Raw genomic sequence first — 26052 nt, 5'->3', positions numbered from 1 at the left:
TATGGTGTGACAGTAGGAGAGGTGGGTCTAAGTCAGATGGTGTGTGATGGTGTGATTATAAGTAAACACCATTTGCAGGGTACCTCTTAAGACAATTCGAAAATTATAAAAGACAGGCTGATTTTAGTAATTGAAGAATACATTAATTAGGGAGTCAAGTCTGAACGTTTCTAATTTCTATCATCTTTCTGATGATAGATCCTTACCACATAGGAAATGAACTTCAGAGAATGCTGTACTGAGAAATGAACTAGTTTAAAACAGGCTTGAGGGGAGCCTGTGCTGCATAACAAGATCCGGAGGCTGGGGAGGGGAGGCAGGAGACAGAGACAGAAAGACAGAAAGAGAGAAGGATAGACAGAGGCAGAGAGAGAGAGAGAGAGAGAGAGAGAGAGAGAGAGTCAAAGAGACAGAGAGACATCCAAGAAGTGAGCTAGTTAGATATGCATGGTGCTAGGGAATGGACACATAGCCTCGGTTTACGGCTTTGTAAATATTTTTTCCAGCATTTGAATTAAAAGCTTTAAAGTCCCTTCCTCAAAGTGTATGTTCAATTTTATTAGGAAGAATAAGGTAAACTCCTCTTTGTGGGTCAATTGAGAATATTTCCATGGATGATAAAATCAGTAAAACATACAACAGCCTTATAGACATTCAAGTATGGCCAGCTTTAATTTATTGTACTTGCTGGAAATGAAGCAAAAGCTTTTCAATTAAATTCTGGTCTGCATTGATATGAGTGAGAAACTTCTATTTGAGGAAGGCTGATAAAATATTTAAGAACTCAGTAACTAGTGGTCCAGCACCAAGTATATACTTATCCCTATGCATTTTACATTGCCACTGGGGAAGCACCATACACTAAGCATCTAAATTCGAAAGCCTAAAACATTTCCAAATCCAAAACTTGCTAAGCACCAAGACAGTGCCACCAGGAGAAACTTCCACACTTGACCTCATTGAAGGGTCATAGTAAAAGCATAAGCTCATAAAAATCCTATAAATCATTAATTTCAGGCTATATTCATGAGGTATGAAATATAAATGAATTTTGTGTTTTGACTTGCGTCTTAGACACACACACACACACTCCATTTTTCATTAACAAAAATTTAAAGCAAGCTGGTCCAATATTTTGAGATTCTCAATTTGTACCTTTTACAAAAGTTTAGAAGTTTTAAATCTCGAGAAATTAAATTTTTGAAATAGCCCAGTTATCAGTGAAAGCAGAGTCTTCCTTACACACACACACACACACACACACACACACACACGACTGTTAGCTAAGCCTAGTGCTGTAAGCTTGTAATATCAACTACGCAAAAGACTGAAGCAGCCCTGGGTAACTGCATTAATGCAGGCAAACCAGCTGAGGACGTGACATCATGACTGATAACCTTTAGTGCACAGGCAACTTCCCCTGGCTGGAGGCCATGACAACCTGTCAGGGTGTATTTCTTTGCTTGATGTCTTCTATGGATTCTGAGGCATCAATTTGAAGATGGAGCTCAATTTCAGGATGTAATAAAGATGGAACTGTAGCTCTTCATTCCATGTCAGCTTGACAGGCGGTCTGGCTTCTATCTTCATAGACAGCTGTCTCTTTTGCAACTTCTCAGAGACATCAAGGCATCTGTCTGCTTACCATAGTTTCTCATTATTTCAGAGCCGATGGCTGTAGTCCAGTGGCTGTCTAGAGTCTCCCTCTCCTCACTCCTTGCTTTGAGTTTGGTGAGGTTAGCCATGACCTGGATTTCAGCAGTTATCAGTCTGGGAAGATCAATGCTCCTGTCAGAGTAGAGAACGAGAAAGTTCAGTTACTGAAGTTCTTGCCACACAAGCTTGAAGACCTGGGTTTGAGCCTCACCCCAGATGTGACAGTGTGCACTTGTGATTCTAGCACACAGGAGACAGGCAGATCCTTGGAGCTTACCGGTCAGCCACCCTAGCTAACGGAAGAGCTCCAGACCAATAAGAACCCACTTTAAAAACAAAGCTGGGGCTAAACGATGCCTTGGCTTTAGCCCTAGAGCACTTGCTGCTCTTACAGAGGGTCAGAGTTCAGTTCCCAGCACCCATGCCAAGCAACCCACAAGTACCGGTGACTCCAGCTCTGGCAATTTGGCACCTTGTCTTGGTCCCTTTGGGTATCCACACTCATGTGGCATACACACACACACATATCCATAAATCTAAAAATGTGTTTTTTAAATGATGACATTCTTTCTCCTGTAAAGTTATTTCTGTCCTGGAGACATGTCAGTTGACAAGTCACGAGTACAGTGACAAGAGCTTGGCCTTCCACCTTCAAATGCTTTCATGTCTATTTCCTGCTACTCAGGACATTCTTCTCCATGGTTATAGTGTGATGGTCAGAGTCAATAGTGGTACACACTTCCACTCTAATCGTGAGACCCCATTTAAATATGAAAAATGACCCCAATAATAATTTCTTTAGCTAAAGGACCTGATTGAAAATCCTGTCTTGCACTTAGCTGTCCTGCGTGACACAGCTCCTCTCGAGACCTTGACACATTTTTAAGATTGTGGTCCATTTATTTTATGCAAGGTCACTCAGTTTGGGCTCTTCTGACATTTCTTTCCTTTCACTATGTGGTCCTTGCGGATCAAATTCAGGTCCTGAGGATTGGCGAAAAAGATATTTACCCACTGAACATTTTGCTGTTCCCCTTATCTGCTATTTTGTTCCAATTAAATTCTAGTTAGAAAACCTTGACCACATAGAGTGTTTCTTTGTTGTCCCCCTCCAAGTGGAACTTGATTTTGAGTTACCACTTAGTCAATAATCAAAGTTAATGTCACTAGTAAGGTGGCATCCTCACAGTTTCTCCATGAAAAGTAATTCTTTTTCCCTTTGCAGTTCTTCAGTATCTTGAAATTTGGGAAAGGTAGCTCAAGATTGTGTGACTCTTTTCTTCTTCATGAACATCCTGGCTTGTTTGTTTGTTCTTAATATATTTAATTATGTTGCTATGGGCTCAGGTGTCCCCATCGAATCAATAGTTTATAATCTTTGTTAATTTATTATTTATTTTACATGTACAGATATTTTGCCTGCATGTATTTCTGTACACCATGTGTGTGCCTAGCACTCAAGGAGGGCAGAGAGGGTACCAGATCCTCTATAAGCAGCACTGTGGGTTTTGGGAATTGAACCCAGGTCTGCAGAAAGAACAGCCATGCTTTTAAGCATTCAACCATTTCTCTTTCCAGCTCCTGTCATCTATTATTTTGATCTTAAATTAGCACAGGCTAAAAGCTGGTTACTCTGTCCTTTGGGTGTGAATCCCTCATTCCTTTGAGCATTTGCCTAGTTTGGAGTAAAAGCAGGTTCTCCTCTTATTTCTTTTTCAGCCCTGGAGTTATCCTTTCCTCCAGGGAGCCCTGGTTCCTTAGAGAATGGTATTTAAGAACCAAGATCTGACTGTGCAATATGGTCATTGCTCACAGGTCCTCTCCCTGAACATAGCTAAAAAATGCATGTACATGTTCACATATATATACACACACATATATTCACACACTTCACGTCTGTTTTTTTTTAACTATGTCTGTATGTGTGTGAATTTATAACCACACATTTATACCCAAACCACCAAGTCCTATTCTATACTTTAGGGTTAGTATCATTTTTTCATTTCTACAATTATAACCTCCCCCATCTCCCTTCATCCCTTTCCCCTGCAGGGAACTGAGTTTCTACTCCACACCTTCCCTTCTCCACAAAAGATGTCTTGCACATCCTTCGTGTCTCTCTTGATCATAGTTTCTTTTCCTCTGTGTTTTCTTGGTCATATAGAGAATATTTGTAATAGCTTCTTTGGAAACATCCCTATCCACAAACTCTATGGACCACACCAGTCAGTCAGAAATCTTTTTGTTCCAATTAGTTTATCTCTTCCCTCTACTTAAACCCTCTTTGCTTATTTGCTATTGGCAATATTTTATAAACAGTAGACACTGTGAGGTTGTCTGTAACTCTAGTTCCGAGGAATGCAATGCCCTCTTCTTGCCCCACAGGAATTTGTAAGAATACACCACTATTCATTGAATGAAATACCTGTTCTCTAAGGTTCCTTTGAGAACTTCTTTAGCATTGACCTCTTCCATGCGTCAGCACTGATACCACAATGATGAGTAAGACCGATAAAGTTCCTGCCCTCCCTCAGCATAGTGCTTGAAGGGTTAGAAAACAGTAAGCAACCAATGAGCAGGCTCAGAAGGATAATCACAGCGGGGAGGGATGTGACTTCTGTGTGTGAGAAGAGTGCCCCACTTGGACAGAAAAGGATAAAGAAAGCTTTTTTGGAAGAAGATCAATGAGTGCCCTATCAGGAGTCAGATTTCTGGAGGAAAAACAGGACTGGCTGCAGAGGATGTGTAGAAGGATGCTCACCAGAATCAGATATATACATCTGTAAGGCAGAGAGGACTCTGGGGTTTTCAAAGTTAAAGGAGAAGTGTCAGGATATGAAATTGGAGAGGGGTGGGCTCTAAACATTCAGGACCCATAGGTTAATATATTATGGTTTTGTTTCCACAAGGTATCGTGGGCAAGAACTGATGGCTTCAAATGGGGAATTACATAAACCAATGTGAACTTTTAAACTACGGTTGTAGTCACAATATGGTGACAGGAGTTGTGACAGTGTCAAAAGCAAGGGAGTCATCCAGCTTCCTTTCACATTTTGGTGTCCTGGACCCAACTGGCTGTCTGCTGAGGATTTTGGTCCCTTTCTCAGAATGATGCTTTTACATTACAGTAGAAACGACTTATGTTGAAATACAGTTTATCAGCATAGTTTTATAAGCTATTTTAGATAATAGCACATCTCTAATGAATATTTTCAAAACCTATATAGTATACATTATGGTTATAGATATGTTCCTTTATTTACAGTGTCTAATACCATGCCTATAGCCATGAAGTAGGTTAAATATTAGCATAATGTTGAGAAATGAAGATGAGTGTAATATGATTGAAAATATCTGATTCTATTGACTGACTCACTCTCCTGTACAGCTCATGTTTATAGTGAAAGGAAATGATAAATTTCCTTTTGAGGCTAGTGAAATTAAAGCAATGATTTTTATCATCAAATTTCATAGACCACTCTTTAAATTCTATCCTCCGGTCCACCGGTAAACCCAATTAAACACCTTTATCTAAGCAGCTACTTCAGTTGTCCTGGAAAGGATGGAACTTCAGACTGTGGAGCGGAATGGAGATGACAGCAGGGATCTAAGCGTAGGATATTTCTGGACTGTTCTAAGGTTCAGAGAGCATCTTCATGGAACTAGGCCTATGAATATGAAAGAAATTGTGTTCATAGTGTTAGAAAGGATAACCCCAAAGCATGAGATCTAGGCAGAACATCACGTAATTTACTGCAACGTAAGGGACACATGTGACAGTCTATGTAGAGATGAAATTAGGAACATGAGCATTCTCATTTGACTGCTTCTGAGCTGATCCCTAAACCAAGCACTTTCTCAGTGAAACCTAGAATCCACATGCCCGCTTTGAGGACAGTGCTGGACATGACGGCACACATCTGGAAGCCCAGTGCCTAAGAGACAGGAGAATCCAGAGTTTCACACCAGCCTGAGCTACATAGCAACGGTCAGGGCAGCATAGGAAGATCCTGTCTCAAAAAGCAGCCAAACAAAGCATGAGGGTTTTAATAACGTACAGACCCATACGACTATTCTACAGATTAACTACGACACTTGGCATAAAGTAGTTTGGACACATATCAAAGGTCCCAAATACCATCAACTATTTCAGCTGTTAGTAAGGTTCTGATGCTGTGGTGGGTCCTCACAAGCGACTGCAGTCTCGTGAGGAAACAAAATGTATTTTGAAAAGGAAATCACTCAGAATCATTTGTTCAAATATAAATTACAGTCAGTTACATGTTACTAATTTTTCCTACTCGAGTATATTCTGTGTCATAAAAAGCAGTTTGAAAACTCCAGAAATGACTTGGTGGTGAAGAGCACTGGATGCTCTTCCAGAAGACCAGGGTTTGGTTCCCAGCACCCATGTGGCAGCTCCCAACAAGTCTGTAACTCTAGTCCCAGAGGATCCAGTGCCCTCTTCTCACCTCCCGGAGCTCTGCACACACGGAGGGCACAGACATGCACACAGTCAGACACTCACACACATAAACTGAAAATAAAATCTCAAGTAAAAAGTGCTTCAGGAACTTCATACCGTGTGTTCCGTGAGAGCATCATGGATGAGTAGGTGTGGCTGGTACCAGATCTCTTCCTAGCAAATGTGAGTTCGGTAGTGCTGTTTAAAGTCTCTGCTACTTAGCAGTTATACTCCTGCTTAAGGCACTTATGCCTATTATTCAAATAAGTAAAAGTCATAGAAAAAAAATGGTTGCAATTTCTCCTCAAAGTCTGACCTTTGCCCTCATTTGGGGGATCCATGGCTAGAACAGTCCATTTCGTTTTATTTGGTCATCATCAAGTTTAGGAAAGATGCATGAAGAATTAGTTTCCACCTTTGGTGGCACTAGCCAGACATTTGAGTAGTTTGCATGCAGGCAGCTGCAGCTTAATGGCAAAACCTCAGCAAGTGTCCAAGTTCTTCTGCCACATATGTGGCTGCCTGCCTGTGAGCAAGGTCCTGGAATCTGCAGATCCAAAGCTTTCATCTGATGATTTTTACTGATGCATTGTCACAGAGATAGGAAGAAAAAAATGCTTGATGGACATGTCTAACATTCACGTTAGAATGGGCTTTGTTTGGTAGTAGGGTGTTTGTAGGTGTAAGCAAGTTAGTAGGAGGTCACACTGAGTAGGCCACGCCCTAACACAAAGACAAGCAAACTGATTTGAACAACAAAGAGACCAACCTGTTACTTGTGATATAAGCTAGTATGACATCACTGTGTGGATATGTGGAACCTACCTTTAGTGAAGAACCTGGCATATTTTTAGTTATAGTAAAATCTGCCTGAGTCTTAGAGAAGCTTATAATTGCAGTAGTCACCATGAGATACTTTCACACTCTAATGTGGTAGTATTTTCATAAGCAAAGGTCTTTGGTACAAGCATACAATGTCATATAAGAATACAATAACTGATTTCATGTTTCTGATTCTAAATGACATTCCTCTGGGGGACTGCCTACCTCATCAACAGATGTCAGCTTATCTCTCAAAATTAAATTTAGCGCTGGGCGTGGTGGCACACGCCTTTAATCCCAGCATTTGGGAGGCAGAAGTAGGCGGATTTCTGAGTTTGAGGCCAGCCTGGTCTACAGAGTGAGTTCCAGGACAGCCAGGGCTACACAGAGAAACCCTGTCTTGAAAAACCAAATGATAATAATAAATAAATAAATAAATAAATAAATAAATAAATAAATAAATAAATAAATAAAAAGTAAACTTAGCTCCTCAAATAACAAAACCATGCAACAACTGCAGAGGAAAGCACTAATGGCAACTCCTCACAAGGAGTTGGCAATGTGCGGCGAGTCGTCTCATCTCCCAAAGCAGGGAAGCCTCTGTAATGGGAGCCTTCGTGTTGGAGTCACATGGTGCTACTGTAGTGTCTGTGTTCTATACTACATGATATGAGTGCACATGCGCGTGCGTGTGCGTGTGCATGTGTGTGTTGACATGCCTGACTGTAGGCATTTATATTATTTGTGACTATTGTGAAAGATGTTGCTTCCCTAGTTTCTTTCTCAGCCTGTTTATCTTTTGTGTAGAGGAAGGCCACTGATTTATTTGAGTTAATTTTATATCCAGCTACTTTGCTGAAATTGTTTATCGGGTCTAGGAGTGCTCTGGTGGGATTTTTGGGTTCACTTAAGTATTCTATCATATCACCTGCAATAGTGATATTTTGACTTCTTCCTCTCCAATTTGTATTGCTTTGATCTCCTTTTGTTGTCAAATTGCTCTGGCTATGACTTCAAGTACTATATTGAATAGGTAGGGAGAAAGTAGTCTAGTCCCTGATTTTAGTGGGATTGCTTCCAGCTTCTCTCCATTTATGATGTTGGCTACTGGTTTGCTGTAGATTGCTTTTATTATGTTTAGGTATGGGCCTTGAATTCCTGATCTTTCCAAGACTTTTATCATGAATGGGTGTTGGATTTTGTCAAATGCTTTCTCAGCATCAAATGAGGTGATCATACGGTTTTTTTTCTTTGAGTTTGTTTATATAGTGGATTATGTTGATGAATTTTCATATACTGAACCATCCCTGCAACCCTGGGATGAAGTTTACTTGATAATGATGAATGATCTTAATGATTGGTTCTTAGATTCAGTTTGGTCTCAGGGACTAAACCACCAACCAAAGAAAACACATGGAGGCACTCATGGCTCCAGCTGCATATGTAGCAGAGGATGGCCTGGTCGGACTTCAATGGGAGGAGAGGCCCTTGGTCCTGTGAAGGCTCTATGCCCCAGTTTAGGGGAATGCCAGGGCCAGGAAGTGGGAGTGGGTGGGTTGGTGAGCAGGGAGAGGGGGGAGGGAATAGGAGGTTTTTGGAGGGGAAACCAAGAAAGAGGATAACATTTGAAATATACATAAAGAAAATATCTAATGAAAGAGAGAGAGAGAGAGAGAGAGAGAGAAAGGAAGGAAGGAAGGAAGGAAGAAGGAAGGAAGGAAGGAAGGAAAAAAGAAAGAAAGAAAGAAAGAAAGAAAGAAAGAAAGAAAGAAAGAAAGAAAGAAAGAAAGAAAGAAAGAAAGAAAGAGAAAGCAGTGGCTATCCTATGTAAAGAGCATCCTTTATGTGGGACTGGATGTCTTTGTCTTTCCTGGGTTATCTTACTTGTATAATCCTGTCACCAGTCACCAGTGCTGGGACTCAGGTGCAGCCCCTGAGGTATCATGGTACAAAAGTATAAGGAGAGAGTTGGCTTTTGCGTGATTCCTGAGTTAAGTGGCTCTTCTGTTTGAGGCCCTGAGTGCTTTGCTCCTGGATCCCCAACTGCTAGCAACAGCTCTGTCAGCTCAGTTTTACTGACAACCCCGTCTACACATCAGGAAGCAGAGCTTACGCAGGTGGGGCACAGTCCTTCACTTAGGTCCTCTGGCTTAGCAGGATGAACTCCAAGGTGGTGGAGCCCAACGCTGGGGTCCTAAGTGGCTGAGTGATGTGTTTTGGTCCGTGCCTGTCTATCCTCTCAGATGTTTCTGCCTTCCCTTGCAGGTGTCCAAGGCAGCTGCTGACTTGATGGCCTACTGTGAGGCACATGCCAAGGAAGACCCTCTGCTGACCCCAGTCCCGGCCTCAGAAAACCCCTTTCGGGAGAAGAAGTTCTTCTGCGCCATCCTTTAAGTCTCTGAGAGGAGGCTGAAGAGTGTCGGGGCTCCTGGGACATACATGTAGAGTTCCTACCAAAGTGGGCGCCTTTCTCGTTCACAGCATTTAAAGAGAGGAAGGAGAACCATCCTGGTCACTCCGGGCTGTGCATGTTTAAAGAACTGTCCCCTTATGAGAATGAAAGCTGATTCTGTGTCCCAACTTTAGAGATCTGACCCTGCAGACCGGCCTGGAGGAAGGAAATGTATAAAAAATGAGAATGGTAATCACTTCTTTTCTGCTGTCCCTCTAAGACATTTCTGCTTCATATTTATAAACAAAATAAACATTAAAGCCGGTGTCCTGAGCTAAGATATGGCTGACATTCTGGGAATGAGAATTGTCTTTCAAATACCCTCTGATAAGCTGTCGCCCCATGTAGCCACAGTCCAGTTTAATGGTTTCCACGTTTAGTCTTTTGTGCCTTTTTCTTTTCCTTCCCTTTCTTCTCTTTTAGAGGGCTGAGGGGATAAGACTGGGTTTGTATGTTAGACTCAACTCCAAGCAGGAATGAACCCTGAGATGTTTAGAAAAGTGTTCCCCATGGGATTTCTTCATGAGACTAACAATAAGAAAATAGAAAGAAATACATACACGTACACACACATACACACATGCATCCACACATGCACACCACACAATGCCGGCTCTCTGTGTTCTCTTACCACTATTCTTAATATTTGTATATGACAGTTTTGATTCTGCGAGTTAAAGTGAACCACGTGTTGTGACTGGTGCTTCCATATCTCTGTGATAGTTTGTGAGTAATATTGCATGAACATGTCCCTACATCGCATCCATTCAGAAGTTTCGTTGTTCAGCTGTAAAGCTAAGAAGAGAAGTGAGAGAAAAAGAGGCCAGAGAGGAAAAAAAAAACTTCTGTATTTTGAAAATTGGGATCACTTCAGCGCCTTAGCCATGCCTGAAATACCTCCTAGTGAACTGTGGTAGAAGTACCTCTTGAAAGGTTTCCCCGGTCCGCAGCATTTGGACTTTCCCAGGATCCAGGGCAGCACAGTCCCCCGCCCCACGGCCCCCGCCCACCCCCCCACCCCCCACTGGAGACCAGGCAGGGATCCACGATGACTTGGAAAGGCACTGTCAGAATAGCATCTCATTCCCACATCCCAGGAACGGTCGAAAGCATATGCAAAAGAAAAGTTCCATGTTCATAGCTGGACAACCATGGCCCTCTTTAGCTTAAGCATCAGAAGAAATAAAGCCACAGCTCCAAGGGAGGTAGCCAGCCTCAGAATGCTCGTTTGAGAGACAAAGTCCCTGAATTGTGCTCCGACCAACACTCGCAGTTAGCTCTCCTTCCAGCTCATTCCCCCAAAATTTCAAAGCATTCCCTGCTTTGCTCTCCACCCCGTTTTTCAGAGCCTCACCACTCTATTTACAGCTTCCTTTGGCTAGAGCTCTCCTCCCACAGTAAGACATTGAGAGTGAGTTTTTTTCATGACAGTTGTCTCCTCCATCAGTAACAGAAGGCCTTGGCTGCCTTCAGATATTTTGTCATCTTCCCAGTCGAAGAGAGCCTCTTACGCTTCTTTTTGTTTTCAGATCCTAAAAGACCACTAAATCCAAGTAAAATTTCTTTTCTCCTCTTACCATTCTCTTCCTCATGGTTTAAAAGTTGGTGGTACTTTTAAAGGCAAGAGAAGGTAAAAAGACTTCCTATGGCAAGGACACATTTTACAAATAGATGGTAAGATATTTCTCTTAGCTCTTTTATGAGCTTTCAGCTAAAGGAGTTAACTATGTCCAATTAAAGTTTAGACCTGGGGTGGGAGAGAAGAGGGTACCGGAAGGATTATTAATGTACAAATGCAATTCTGTAGCCAAAAACTTCTGTTCCGGCAGAAACTTCTGTTCTCAGGAGTTTGTTATAGTTTGTGGGATGCTCATGGAGATTTAATGGTAGAAACAATAACAGAACAGAACAGTACAAAACAAAACAGACAAAAAGAACCACTGTCAGTCTTTACAGAACTGCACTGTAATTCAATTATCAATACTGAGGAATCAGCTGAAAGTATCACACATTCAAAGTGAGCTGACATGAATCTGTGTTCACATGTCAACAGCTGTAAACCGGGGCACTCTGTGCTGGTTGGGGGTGGGGGTGGGGTACACGAGGAGGATTCCGGACTTCTGTGCAAATTGAGATCTCTGAAGCAATTCCAGTGGAAACCCAATCTTTAGGGTGCCCCTTATACAGGCCTAACAATTAAAAATTCAGAATTTGCAAATGACTTGTGAGCATGTTTATAGAATAAAAAGGCAGGAAACTCTATCCTCTTCCACATAGAAGTTTCAGGAAAACATCTTTTTTACAATTTCATCTCCTTCAGTATGGAGCTATAGCTGGAATCAGTTTTGACTTCTTGATGTTTGTATTTATTAAAGGAAAAGGGTTTGTTTACTTGGATCTCCAAAGAGCTTAATTCTTTTCACCGTGAACCCTCACTGTCACCAGCATAATTTTACCTTAGGGTAACTGATAGGGACTTCAGTTTAACTGTTTAAGGCCCTCATTTCTATGTACCTAGATAACCATTACAATCTGCCATGGAATTAATAATTAATGTCATACTTATAATGCAGTGTCTATTAAAATACCCAAACCATTTTTAATAATCAACTCCAATTTTAAATGTTTTTACATTTGAAGGCAAAATATAATTTAAATCAATGGATTTAAGAAGACTTTTCCCCATATGCTTGTATTCACATGGTGAGTTTTGAGAAAATCAAGCTGGTGACCTTTAGTGTGTTTTTTTATTTTTTTTTCCCCTTGGTGTTTATTTCTAGCTGCTCCTGCAAATGGTGAATTATTATATGTATATTACTGTCTCACAGCCCAACAATTGTACAATTGTTCAGAGCTTAACACTTTTCCTGTATAAGATCTGTGGAATGTGTCTTTAAAGAGGGGAAAACAGAAAATGGGGGGTCTTGTGTTTTGGTGGGGTTTTTCCTTTTTGGGTTTTTTTGTTTGGTTGTTTAGTTGGGGTTTTTTGTTTTGTGTTGGTTTTTTGTTTTTTCAAGACAGGGTCTTACTATGTGGCTCTGGCTGTCCTGGAACTTGTTCTGTAGACCAGGCTGGCCTCAAATTCAGAGATCCCCCTGTCTCTGACTCGAGAATAAAGGCATGAGCCACCACACCCAGCTTAGAAATGTTAAAGCAGGAAAACCTGAATGTGATGTGCGCATCTTTACCCCACATGAACGGTGTATTTGTTTTAATAAATGGAATTTTCAGATTCATTTCCTACGGGGTCACTTTCATTGCAAAGACCTATGAACCACCTCCCACATCAGTATTGATTTAAGAGGGACCTGGAAATATAGAATGTTGGGGAAACGGAGAAAATTATTTTCTTTAGGAGTCTGTTCATAGCAGATTTATCTGGTGCTGTGTAGGACTCCTTTCCCTTCGTCACTGTGCCTCATGTATAGCCCTTGGGAATGGAGAAATACTGGAGGAAGGGAGGGTCTTCAGAGTCCTGCAGGCTAGATGAGAGAGAGAGAGAGAGAGAGAGAGAGAGAGAGAGAGAGAGAGAGAGAGAGAGAGGGAGGGAGAGGGAGAGGGAGAGAGAGAGAGAGAAATTGATGTAAAGAGACTTTAACTTGCTGTAGCTGCACAATAGTGCCACCCCACCCCCACCCCACTGAGAGTGTGTTATTCTCTGTGATTATACAACTATACTAGAGAAGACAGAGCTCTCAGATTCTAGATTCAGTCAACAAAGGCTTCTCCTCTCAGGATGGGAATTGAACCTATGGTTGCATAAATGCTGAGAAAGTTCAGTGAGCTAGATGCTCAGCTCTTCCTCTGCTTTAAAAAAACTCGAACAGGATCTTGCCATATTGCTCAGACTGACCCTGAATTCACTCTATAACCCAGGTCATGCTCACACTTGTAATCCTCTTGCCTCAACACTGCCCCCCCCACCCCCACCCCCACCCCCCAGTAAGTGGGGTTATAGGCTAAGAAAGCCTTCTGACTGCCTCTCACATTGCCCTTAGGACTGTGTCAGCATCAGCGGCATCTCTAACCCACGGGGGAAGGAGCCACATGGTGGAGTTTGTGCCTTACTGCTCCAAGTCCATCACTGTATCTCAGATGGTGACCTCCTGCCTCAGAGTCACCTGAGATGCATTTTAAAAGGAGACCTGCCCCTCCCCACCACATACATGAACTCATAGTCTCTGACATTGACTTAACAACATACATCCCCTTGCATGCTGCATGCTGCCTGCTACCTGACTATCATTCTTTCTCTAGCACAGTTTGCTTTTCCTAATGCTAAAGAAAGGCTCCGATTGCAAACATCATAGGAATAAACACAGAAGGGCAGGTGAGGCTCCAGCTGGCTCCTGGCCTGAGCCCCTGTCAGGAGGATGCTGGTGGGCTTTGGCTCTGTCCCTATGTCATTTGGGTCCTCTGGGAGGATCTTCTCCAGCTCTCCTTTAATAAGCCAGTCACATTTTAGACAGCACTCACAGTGACAGAGGGAATTAGAGCTGGGTCAGCTCCAATCCACAAATTGCAAATAATTTGCCAAGGGAAATCCCTTTCCCTCTGGTTCTGCCCCAAATCTACATTCTCTTCTATTTAGAATCAGGAGAGTTAGGCAGAATTGATTTCAATGAAGGGGCCCTTGGGTTACCGGCCCTTCCCCAGGGAGAACTCCCACTGGAGCTAGAGAAGTGCATCCCTACCCTCAGTTACAGGTTGATGGTGTCTGGTGACCTCAAGCACATTTGGAGCTCACTATCATCCCACTGCATGAGCTGAAGAATTAGAATGAGGCCCCGGGTTCCCATGTGATCTCAGCCAAGACCCCTAAACACTCCTCACTATAAAACTGGCAGAAGACTACTAAATTCATTGTCTTACCTAGTGGCCAAACAGAACCCAGTACGTTGACCCACTCAGAAAGCAGAGGCAGAGGCAGGTAGAGCTAGGAGTCCGAGGCCAATCTGGTGTACAGGTACAGGGTGAGTTCCTGAACAACCAGGGCTACAGAGAAAAACCTTGTCTTGAAAAGAAAAAAGAAAGAAAGAAAGAAAGAAAGAAAGAAAGAAAGAAAGAAAGAAAGAAAGAAAGAAAGAAAGAAAGAAAGAAAAGTGGCCAAATGAAATGAAAGAAAACAGATGAAACGAAAGGAAGTATTGGCAAAGGACTGTGGCCACTACCTGCTAGTAACCCTCGAAGACTGAGACACTAGGTTTCAGCTTCCTGCACATTTTCCTCTCTAGCCATACTCCCTGGCGCACACCCTTAGTGACTTGTGTCCAAATTTCTACCACACCCACTGCTATGATCACCCTCTCACCCTCCCACTCTCTTTTCTTTTTCCTTTCTCTCTCTCTCTCTCTCTCTCTCTTAGACAGGGTTTCTCTGTGTAGCCCTGGCTGTCCTGGAACTCACTCTGTAGACCAGGCTGGCCTTGAACTCAGAAATTCTCCTGCCTCTGCCTCCCGAGTGCTGGGATTCAAGGCGTGTGCCACCACTGCTCAGCTCCACCCTCCCACTCTCTGCAATGGCATCCATGTGGTCGTAATCAGGCTCCTTCAGTCACAGGTGTCAGGATTGTCACAGCTGCCTAAAAGGAGCCCAGAAGCAGATCCACTGTACACCCAGCTGGCTCCCCGTGCACGGTTGAGTTCTTTATGTGCCCTGTCCGCCTCTGTGCTTCCCTTTGCAGCATCAGGATACTGTCAGCTCTCACCAGCCAGCAATTACAGAAAAAAGGCAATGACAGTCCCATTGCCTGGCAATGTCTCTGGACCATTGCCTCACAAGCTAGGCTTGGGGTAGAGATATTATGGTCACATGGGCAGAACAGGCATCGCAAGGAAATAGAACTTCTTGCCAGACAGACTGATATAGCCAGGTGTAGAATCCCATGATGCTCTGCTTCAAGGTACTCCATCAGCCACACACATCCTTCTTCAACTCTAGAGCTTCTGGTCCTGCCTTGCCGATCTTCCTGATTCACCAGGGCTCTCCTCCCTTTCACTGCCCTGTGACTCTCAGCCTCCTAAGCCCTTTGCTTATGGGCTACCCGCCTCAGGAGTACCATGACCTGTGATGGGAAAAATAACGGATATAAAACAACTCTTTTAGGCAACTTCATCTTGCTCCTCTTTGGAGGCCAGTCGGAAGTCCATGCTGCCTTTGACTTTACTCTTCACCTCCAAACAACTGGTATTTTGCAGTATTTGAGGTGCTGTGTCAGAGTCAACAGCATGGAGCTTGTGGGTAAACTGAGAAAATAACAGTCAATTGCCAGTCACCAGGAGCACAGGGAGCTGGAGGAGAGCAGAGGGGGATTCTGGACCAGGGAGTGATGTTGACGTTAACAGCCTACCATGAGAACCTTGTCTCTCTTTCAGGAGTCGGGAACACCCCTTGTGGAAACTTCCCTTTACTCCTTCTCCATCCTTAAGGCTGCTGAGAATGAAGTTCTCCGCACAGAACAATGGTCTAAAGCAGAGAGGAGGTCTTGGCCTCCTCTCCTGACCTGTGTGCGTGAGATCCAGGCTCCCATGCCATGGCCTGGGCCTTCTGTCAGTCCTAGACTTCAGCAATAATACTTAAGGGCCTGTGGCCTTCTGCAGCTTCAGTGCCCAGAGACACTACATAGCTTAGGCCTGAGGAAGGGGCCTCCTTGTCTGTCACCAAGATCACTGGCTAATTGCCCTGTATTCCGCCTATCTGTGACTATTCAAAGTTAGCTATAAATTAACTAGATTTTAGTAATATTAAATTTTCAGCTCCTCACATAAGCTAGTCACATGCTAAGTATCCAATAGCCACACTCAGCCAGCACTACTATAGTGAATGGCACAGATACAGAATATTTCTGTCAAAGCAAAGAGTCTTGCCATATGCTATTCTGTAGTTTGCTTTCCAGCCCCAAACAACTGACTGAACATACTTTATCCATGTACTCAAAATTTGACAATGTATTTAAAAATAAGAAGATAAAATTAATATTCATTCATAGGTGGAAACTACTTAGAAAATAATCTTCATCTTTATTGACCATGTCATGGTTTTCTTCCTTGTCCTTAGTCCCTAAATAATACAGTATAGTGACTCTTTACCTAGCATTAACACGAGGTTAGGTGTTATAGATGTCCCCTAAGGAACAACTACACTGTAATAATCCATAATTGGCCTACTTGGCCAGAGGTCATGGCAAGCCGTATAGGCTGCAGATTATATCATTCCTGGAAATCTCTAAGCCATGTCTTGTCACCTGCCTGTCACTTAGTAAAGTACAATGATAGTAGCCATGACAACAGCAATCGCAGTAACGCATTAAGCACTTAACTGAGCGTCAGGCTTGAGGCCCAGTATTTTGTATATAATATGCCGGTCAATTCCCACCATAATTCAAAGAGCATCATCTGTCTCCGGAAGCAGATACCTCTCCTGCCTCCTAACACATTCGTGACCCACTTCTGACTTCAGAAGCAGCTCAGCAGGCTATGGCTTCCCAGAGGAAACTGGTGCCCTCCCTGTCCCCTCTACCCCTCCTCTGGCTCCTTCCCTCCTCCCCGAGGCAGTTCTCAGCCAATGAGGGAGGAAGAGTCTGGGACAGTGTCTGATGCTCCACCCTCCAAAGGGATCTTTCTGGGTGCAGTTTCTATAGTTGACCTGAGAGTTCCAAACTGGCTTGTCCCAGTCATCTCCAATAGTAACCAACTCCTTCAATCTTCCTCCTTTTCTCATTAAAGCTGTTAAAAATTTATTTCTATTTTAAGGATGTATGTATATATGTATGTATGTACGTATGTATGTAATGTATATACGCAGATGTTCCTAGAGGCCCCTTTAGGGTGTTGAATACCCTGGAACTGGAGTTACAGACAGTTGTGAGCTGTCTAACATAGGTGTTGGGAATCGAACCTGCGACCTCTGAAGGAAAATAGTGTTTCTGATGACTGAGAGCATCCTCTAGCCCCATGCCTCCTTTCCTCTTACTACATTTTTGCCTGCTGTGGTCATTCTTAGCACTTCCTCCCTCTAAGCTCTCTACGGTCAACCCACTGACCCAGGCCTTGACCTAGCAAGAACCCAAACAAATTCATCCTGTTTTTGTAGATAAAAAAATGTGAGGTTTCAAAAGATTGGCATTCTCCCAAATAGCAGATGAGCAATGCTTATGTAGGTTCATCTTGATTTCAAAGACTTTGTTCTTAATTAATGTCCTGGAGTGTAAATTGGGATGCAAGCGCAAAAGGGGAGGGTTTTAAGGGGAGTTCTGACTGCGGTGTTATAAGATACCCAGTTTGTGAACATCAAGCCCCTTGATTACCTCACTGGCATGAAGACTTCAGTGTTGTTAAGTCAGGATTTAACCCCTTCTTCACTGGGCTGATGTGGCACCTAGGCCGTGTCAGCCAAAGCTGTCAGGTTTACCTTGCCCAGAGAATATTTCTCGGCATCACAGAGCTTGTACAAGGAGAATCAATATTGATTACACCAAGGGTGGGCCAAGGTGGGATTATTTCTTTAAGACTTTCAGGAGAGGAGAAAGAATTCTTCCTTTTTCAACTGCTGTTCTAACAGATGCTGTGTCAACTAAACCCAGGAACTGTCAGTGGGTCCGAAACAGAGACATCCCAGTGGCAATGGAGGCTTCTGAGGCCTTTTCCCCTCCTGCCATAATTTGAGCAAAGTTTAGGAAGAAAAGCAAGACCAGCCAGTATCCTTACCCATGTAGTGGTAATTCTCAGAGAAAGATAAAACAAGGGTGCTCATTTCAGCCCCAATCCCCATCCCCTTTCGGTCCAAATGCTAAGAACACATGCATGAAAGCCCACACAAACTTGGATCTGAATCACAGCACAGATCAACAGATGCCGCTGCACATGCGTGCAGCCCTCCACATGCACACATACAAGGGAAAGCTGTCCCAGAAGGCTTGTGAAAGCAAACCAGCATTCTCAGATGGGAACTAGCACAGTGTACCAGCACATCCCACCACCAAAATGTCACTGGCCCCAACTGTAGGTGATTTGTGTTTATTTTATACTGGCTGTTCTCACGGAGTGCTCCAGGAGTTCCTTGGGTCCCCGCGGCCCTACCAGGGGATCTCCAAAGTGGAGGCTGAGTTAGTAGCAATCCTGGAGTATTGCTTTTCTTGTCATCACCTCACAGAGTGAGAAGTTTCAAAAGCTACAGGGTAGTGATGCCACAAAAGACAGAATGCGGGGCTCAATATGAGACTCTAGCTTCCTTCTAATAAACCACACATCAAAAAGACCTGCAAAAATTACGAATGAGAGTCCATCCTCTTAATGTAGCTTTGTCCTAGAAAATGCAATTTTTCATAAAAAACATGCCAACATGAAATGATTTGCAGCTGTTATTTTCAATGAATTAACACGCGTAATTTATGTTCAGTTGTTTGTACGGTTTTAAGTCTCACCTTGTAGCCCACTGTGTAGCTAAGACTGACTTCACATTCATGGCTATCCACTCACTTCAGCTAAGGGCTAGCATTACAGGTGTGAGTCACCTTGTCTGGTAAATAATAGATTTTAAAATATATTGGTTTAGTCTCTAATTGGGTGAGTGGTGACAGGTACAACTCACATAAGCCACAGTCGTAATCATTGGAGGAGATTACTGGTGGACACAGTAATTTAAAATAGGAAAGAAGCTTTTTAGGAAAGCAGCTTGCTATTCGGGGAATGTCTCCTCATCGAGCTCTCTTTTGTGGGTGAAAATTTAAACATCATTCAGAGTACTTGAAGTGTTGAGAGGACGAGGCACAAGCAGATGTCAGTAGAAAGAGAAGATTTAAAAAGCAAAAACCAAAAAACCGAAACACAGAATGTGATGGTTTGAATATGTATGGCCTCCAAAGACTGATGTGTGTTTTTTTTTTTTTTTTTTTTTTTTTTTTTTTTTTTTTTTTTTTTGGTTTTTCGAGACAGGGTTTCTCTGTATAGCCCTGGCTGTCCTGGAGCTCACTTTGTAGACCAGGCTGGCCTCGAACTCAGAAATCCGCCTGCCTCTGCCTCCCGAGTGCTGGGATTAAAGGTGTGCGCCACCACGCCCGGCTTGACTGATGTGTTTTAAGGCTTAGTCCTCGAGGAGTGGCACTTTTAGGAGGTGTGGCCTTGTTACAGTAGGCGTGGCTTTGTTGGAGGAAGTGTGTCCCTATGGAGGTGGGCTTTGAGGTCTTCTATGCTCAAGCTATGCCCAGTCTGGCACAGAGTCCCCATCTGCATCCTGAAGATGAAGATGTAGAACCCTCAGTTCCTTCTCCAGCACCATGTCTTCCTGGATGCTACCATGGTTCCTGCCATGATGATAATGGACTAAACCTCTGTTCCTGTGAGCCAGCCCCAATTAAATGGTTTCCTTCATAAGATGGTGTCAATTCACAGTAACAAAACCCTAAGACAGAAGTCGGGACTAGGAACTAAGGCATTGCTGTGATAGGCCTTGCCCTGCCTTTGTTTGGAGGAGTGTGAATTTTGCGATTTTGGATTTGGAAAGCTGTGGAATATTTTAAGCCCTGCTTAACAGGCCATACTAGTAGAAACATGAAAGAAATTGGTGCCAAGGGTGATTTGAACTGTGGGAGCCTGGCTCAAGATGTTTCAGAGGTTTTAGAATGTTGCCTAGAGATCATTCTTGTGATATTTTGTTGAAGATGTAACTGAATGGAATGGCTATGTTCCAGCCCCAGCATGTAGCAGAATTTGGCAGCTTCAGCCATGTGGTTCTTGCTTGAGAGTCAAGGATAGAAGAAAGGGGTTATGGAATCTCCTTCTGAAACTAAGGAGAGTCACCAAGGCCAGGCATGTGGCAGAGTTATCCCTGTATGGAGTGAAGCTGTGAAGGCGAAGCCTGGATTGCCTTGGAGACCCCGGGAGGTTAGAGATGCCAGAGCCATGGGAAACCTGCCAAGGAAAGCTGCTAACAGGGAGTGGAACCAGGAAGGAGAAAGAAGTGTTGTAGGCAACAAAGCTGAAAGGAGCTGGAGATCTGAAGAGCACTTTGACATCAGCCATGGAGATGCAGAGTTGGGAGTTTGCCCAGCTGGTGTTTAGCCTTGCCTTTGTCCAGTGTTTCCTCACCGTGCCCCTTTCCCTACAGCTGGAACGGTAATGTATAACCTGTGCCATTATATGTTGGACGTATGTGACTGGTTTTTTTACATTTTGATTTTATAGGGGATTACAGTTAAGAGATGAATGAATCTCAAAAGAGACTTAGAACTTTGGACTTTTAAACATTGTTGAAACTGTGATAGACTATGGGCACTTTTGAAGTTGGACTAAATGCATTTTGCATTATGTTGTAGCTACAAGCCTATGGGGATCAGGGAGTAAAATATGGTGGTTTGAATAGGTATGGCTCCCAGAGACTTGTGTGTTTGAATGCTAGGAATAGGGAGTGGCACTATTAGGAGGTGTGGCCTTGTTGGAGTAGGTGTCACATTGTAGGGGAAAGTATGTCACTAACTGCTGGGGAGGGCTTTTGAAGTCTCCTATACTCAAGCTATGCCCACTGTGGCACACAGTCTTCTTCTGTATCCTATGGGTCAAAATGTTGAACTCTAAGTTCCACTTAGCACCTTGTCTGCCTGGATGCTGCCATGTTTCCCACCATGATGATAATGGATGGACTCATAACCTGAAACTGTAAGCCAGGCCCAATGAAGTGTTCTCCTTTATAAGAGTTTTCATGGTCATGGTGTCTCTTCACAGCAATAAAACCCAAACTAAGGCACAGGATCTTACTATATAGCACTGGCTGAGCTAGAACTCATTATGTAGACCTGGCTGGCCTGAACTGGCCTGAGTGCTGGGAATAAAGGCATGCACCATTAGGCCCAGCTAGAAGAGAAGATGATTAAGAGAGAAAGGGGGAAATGTGTTGGACTGTCTTCTAGGATGCTGATAAAGGCTTTCTAGGAAAACATTTCTGATTTCAAGTTCATAATTAAGCAGGAAATTAAGGGATAATTTTCTGTGCAAAAAACCAAAATCATGGCTGACATAGAGTTGAAAGAACACATATCAAAGATTTTGTTTAACTCATTATTAATAAGTAAATTAAGCAGAAGTCATAATGAGCTCAAAAATGGAAGTCAGAGGCAGAGACATTTATAGATTTGGAATACTGATGAATCTGCAAAGGGAAGCAAAACTGGCTTTGTTCATAAAGGGGACACAACTAGGCAAGCTTCTTCAGGCAGAATTCAGTTGTACAGCTCAAGTAAGAACCATTTCACCTTGTTATCAGTGGCCTACGTCAGAAGCTAGCAAAGAGCTTAAGGGCAAGCAAGGTATAGAGCTCCTACAATAAGAACTAATCAGTCTAGGAGCCATGTGTGTACAGCCCATGGTCCAGTGGGCCACATGCAGCCAAGGAGAGTGACGAACAAGGCTCAACACAAAATGACAAAATGGTAAACTCACTTTAAGCCTTATAAGGACTTTTATGATTTACTCATTTATCTGTAACCAGACTGCATAGTTCTGTGTGATATTTATAATTGACATTGGGGTGGGCATTTTGGGGGGTTTCCCTCTATCTCTTGATACTAAAAATTAGCATGGATTAAGTGCCTACTTGAAGATTTTAATATGAAATACCCCAACAGGCTCATGGTTGAACAGTTGGTCCCTAATTAGTAACACCATTTTGGAAGGCTGTGGAAACTTTGGCGGGCCTGGGAAGTAGGTCACTGAGAGACTGTCTTTGAAGGCTATACCTGTTTCTGCCTAGACTGGCTTTCTGCTTCCTGTCCACCAAGAAGCAAGAAACTGCCTGAACATGCTTCCGCTAGCTGGCCAGAGAACCAACCTAGCATACTGTGGGCTCAATTTTCTGCAACCACGAGCAGAAATAGGTCCTTCCTGTTTTCCACTGTTTCTGTCAGGTACTTTGCCAGGGTGAACGTTTCTAGTGTATCTGTATTCCTTCATAGAGCCCCAATGGGTAATATTCCCTTTCAGTGTGATAAACAAGCTAGAAAAGTTGAGTCACTTGTACAAAAACCTCCAGTGCCTCAAACAGTGCCTCAAACAGCATCTTCTCTCCTCCCTTAGTTCTGTACCAGGACACCAGAGGGCGTGCTACACCCTGAGCACATCCTACAGTAGATATTCATGCCAGGGCAGCAGTTATCTCTGCTTTCTCTGAGAATCACGTTTCTATTAATCCCGACCTGGGTCCCAGTTTTTATGTACTCATATATTACACACATGAGTGTTTTGCCTACATGTATGAAAATGAATCATGTGTATGCAGTGTTTGCAGAGGCCAGAAAGGGGTGTCAGATCTCCCTGGAACTGGAGTTACAAAGGGGTTGGAGGCCGTCACATGGGTGCTGGGAGCTGAACCCTAGATTGTCTGCAGAAGCACTGAGTCATCTCTCCGCTCCTCAGTCCCAGTTTTTAAAAGCTATCTCTGCTCAGCCAATACACAATGGCACCTAAAAGAGATTTTTTTTTTTTTCTTTTTGATCGTTTGGTTCTTTGAGACAAAGTCTTGTTGTAGATAGTCCTGGGGCTCATTATATTGGATGTTAATTCCATTCTCCTGTGAGTGGTTGTGAACAAGGAATGAGTCAGCACTCAGGTGATTTCCTGTAAACCTGATTCCCACCTTAATTTGTAAAATAAAGGAGAGCTGATGATTGGGCAGATAATAGGGAAGGTGGAGCAGAAGGTAGGAGAGGGAAGAAGGAGAAAATGGAAGAGGGAGAGGGTGTAGTGGAGGAGGAAGACTAAGAAAAGCAGAGCAGAAGCGCATGGCCTGGAGAAACCGCAAGTTCTAAGTTCAGGTTCTGCTAAGATGGAGAAGATGGTAGTGTAGCGGTAGATCTGCCCAATCTAGGCGCATGGCTTGTATTCATATTAACTGAGTTGTATTGTCATTGCCGGGACATATTTGGGAGGAGATTTACCACAACATAGTCTCTCTACACAGTACTAACTGTCCTGGAACTTACAATGTAGACCAGGCTGGCCTCCAACTCACAGAGATCCATCTGCCTCTCTTTCTGGAGTGCTCAAAGAAATGTGGTGGTGGTAGTGGTGGTGTGTGTGTGGGGGGGTGGGGGGTTGTTTGGTTAATTTTGTTTGTTTTTAATTTTCTTGTTTGGGGTTTTGTTTGTTTGTTTTTGAGGTGACTATCTCTACATGGGCCCAGGAAGATAATATTTATACAAGTATTGCTGAAGAGAAACACAGACACTGCAGATGAAGTTTGAAGGTTGGGCTAAGTGTTGGTTTAGATCAGGAGTTAACAAACCAAAGCCATAGCCAAGTTCACCTGGTGTTTGTAGTATGCAAGCTAAAAATGCTTTTACTTTAATGATTAAAATTCTCAAATTTTAATCTGAGGGCTCTGGTGGTATACACCTTTAATCCCAGCACCGAAGGGGGCAGAGGTACTCTGAGTTTGAGGCCAGCCTGGTCTACAGAGTAAGTTCTAGACCAGCCAAGGCTACACAGAGAAACTCTGTATACAACAACAATAACAACAACAGTGATAGATAGATAGATGATAGATTTAATTAAAAATATGTATCGAGGGCTGTAGAGATGGCTCAGCCATTAAAGGCTAGGCTCACAACCAAAAATATGTATCAAAAGAGAAGTTTTGACATGGAAATTACTTGGCACTCAAATTTCAGTTTCTGTATTTTCCTCAGAATACAGTTTCATCCATCAGTGTGACATTCCTGCTCCCTGTCTTCAAGCTGCAAGAAAGGCAAAGCCTAGAGAACAACAGCTTCTTCACAGCTGCCAGCCAGCAGTGACTTTCTACTTGGGAATAATTTCTCAGAAAGCTTAGATAGCTCTGAGGAACCTAAACACTGCACATCCTAAATCCCACAGATTTTTTAATTATGTAACGGGAATGAGGCCTGGAACCCCGAGCTTGAATAGCACTTTGGAAGGCTCTCCACTGGGCTTCCTGCACTTGGCACCTCCGCAAATTTGTGGCTGTTCTGATTTGTGTCCCGTGTAAGTCTGCTTGAATTTACCATTAATTACAATAATTAAAATCACGGAGTCTCCTCGGTGGGAATTTTCCAGCTCCTAGACAGAAATATTTTCTTACAAGCTCCCTCTACTGGCCTGTTTTCAGAAGGACACTTCTCTCTCTCTCTCTCTCTCTCTCTCTCTCTCTCTCTCTCTCTCTCTCTCTCTCTCTTCCTTTCTTCATTTCCTTCTTTCTATTTAATTTATTATCTTTAATCTTTTTTCTTTACAGTCCAGTCATTATCCTCCTCCTGGTCTATCCTCTGACAGTTCCTCATCCCATTCCTACACCCTCCTCCCACCCCTGTCTCCATGACGATGTCCCTACCCCTCCACTCCACCTCACCTCCCCCACCCCACCTGGGTAGGATTATTGATTGTTCCTCTCTCTCGGCTGCTTGCATAGTACCTCCTCACACTATGAAAGTCATACTTCTGTGTCTGAAGTATTCAGCAATGAGGTCTTACCTTCAATTTCAAGGGGATAACTAAGGATTATGACAATACCCTAGATGGTTTGGGGATGGTGTCTCTTGGAATCCCCTGATCAACAACTGATAAGGAGATTTCCCATGCCTGGCCATGGGGTTAGAACACCATATTATTTTATATTTATGTATTATTCATGTTTAAAATTCATATATGATAGGTAAATACATATAAATAATTTAATTGAAGTTACTTCACTTTGGGTGACAAGAGCTATAGAATCGCCACTGTAGGACCCAGTGAGAGAACTATACTCCCTTTAAATGCAAATGAGCAGCAAGTCTAAGAGAAGCTAGAGAAGCTGGGGAAACCTAGGCCAGCAACGCCTTCCTAAACATGGCTCCCCAAACACCCTGCTAATGAACAGCTGATTTAGCTGCTCACAGCCTTGGGAAGGATGGTCACGTGCAAGCAGGGGCAGAGTGATGTTTGCTTGTTAGGCTGTAAACAGCCCCTCTAATGTGGGAGAGGCAGGCCTGGTTGGAACTGGTTAAGGACTGTGTTATAATATATATGACTGTTGGAAACAACAAAGTCATGAATCTAGAAGTATAAATTATTAGTGACTTAACAAAACAAACTGAAGTGACTGTGGCCAGCCTAGGCATGGCAAACATGGCGCTGGCAGGCCTTGCCCTTCCCCATTTCCTCTGCTTTATTAAAAACCCTTAGATTACGTTCCTAAAGCTAACTACCAAGATCTATTCCCTTATTTGGCCACTTCCTCCTCCTTAGGCTGACTGCCAAGGTCCAGCTATCAAAATATTAAGTCCAGATCAAAAGCCCCATTTTGGCTGTTCCAATTAACATGCCCAGTCAAAATTAAACACCTCATGTTAACGTGGGATTTCCCCTTTTACCTTTACAAACTGCCATTTGCCTATGGGTCACGTCTGTCTCCTCTTTATTCAGAGGCAGTCCTTTGTCCTTCTCAGGCTAATACTCCTTCCCCCCATCTCTTGTTCCTGTCCCCTTCTCCATTGTCCTTTATCTCCTATCTCTGTCTCTTATTTGCTGCCCTTTGTCCCTCTGGAGCAAATCTCCTTTGTACCAAATACTTGTCTCTTGAGAAACCTCCCAAAAGTTTCTGCAATAAAACAAAATTCATAATTTGTTTTACTTAGCAAAACTCTCCAGACTATTTCATTCCAGAGGCATCA

At 43.1% G+C, this 26052-nt stretch overlaps 1 protein-coding gene across 1 annotated transcript in view; it reads left to right on the top strand.

Annotated features, from left to right (window-relative positions):
* Gng2 (G protein subunit gamma 2) overlaps window positions 1-12631 on the top strand; it is a 104651-nt gene extending 92020 nt beyond the window's left edge. Inside the window, exon 5 of the mRNA XM_021181885.2 lies at window positions 9209-12631. Within this exon, the coding sequence (XP_021037544.1) occupies window positions 9209-9337 (129 nt within the window). The 3' untranslated portion in view covers window positions 9338-12631. The remainder of the gene's footprint in view (window positions 1-9208) is intronic.
* The last annotated feature ends 13421 nt before the right edge of the window (window positions 12632-26052 follow it).

Source organism: Mus caroli, chromosome 14 (assembly GCF_900094665.2).
Source record: "Mus caroli chromosome 14, CAROLI_EIJ_v1.1, whole genome shotgun sequence".
In the NCBI taxonomy this organism is placed as follows: Eukaryota; Metazoa; Chordata; class Mammalia; order Rodentia; family Muridae; genus Mus; species Mus caroli.
Note: the sequence above shows the minus strand (reverse complement) of the source record. Positions and strands in the feature narration are given on the sequence as shown.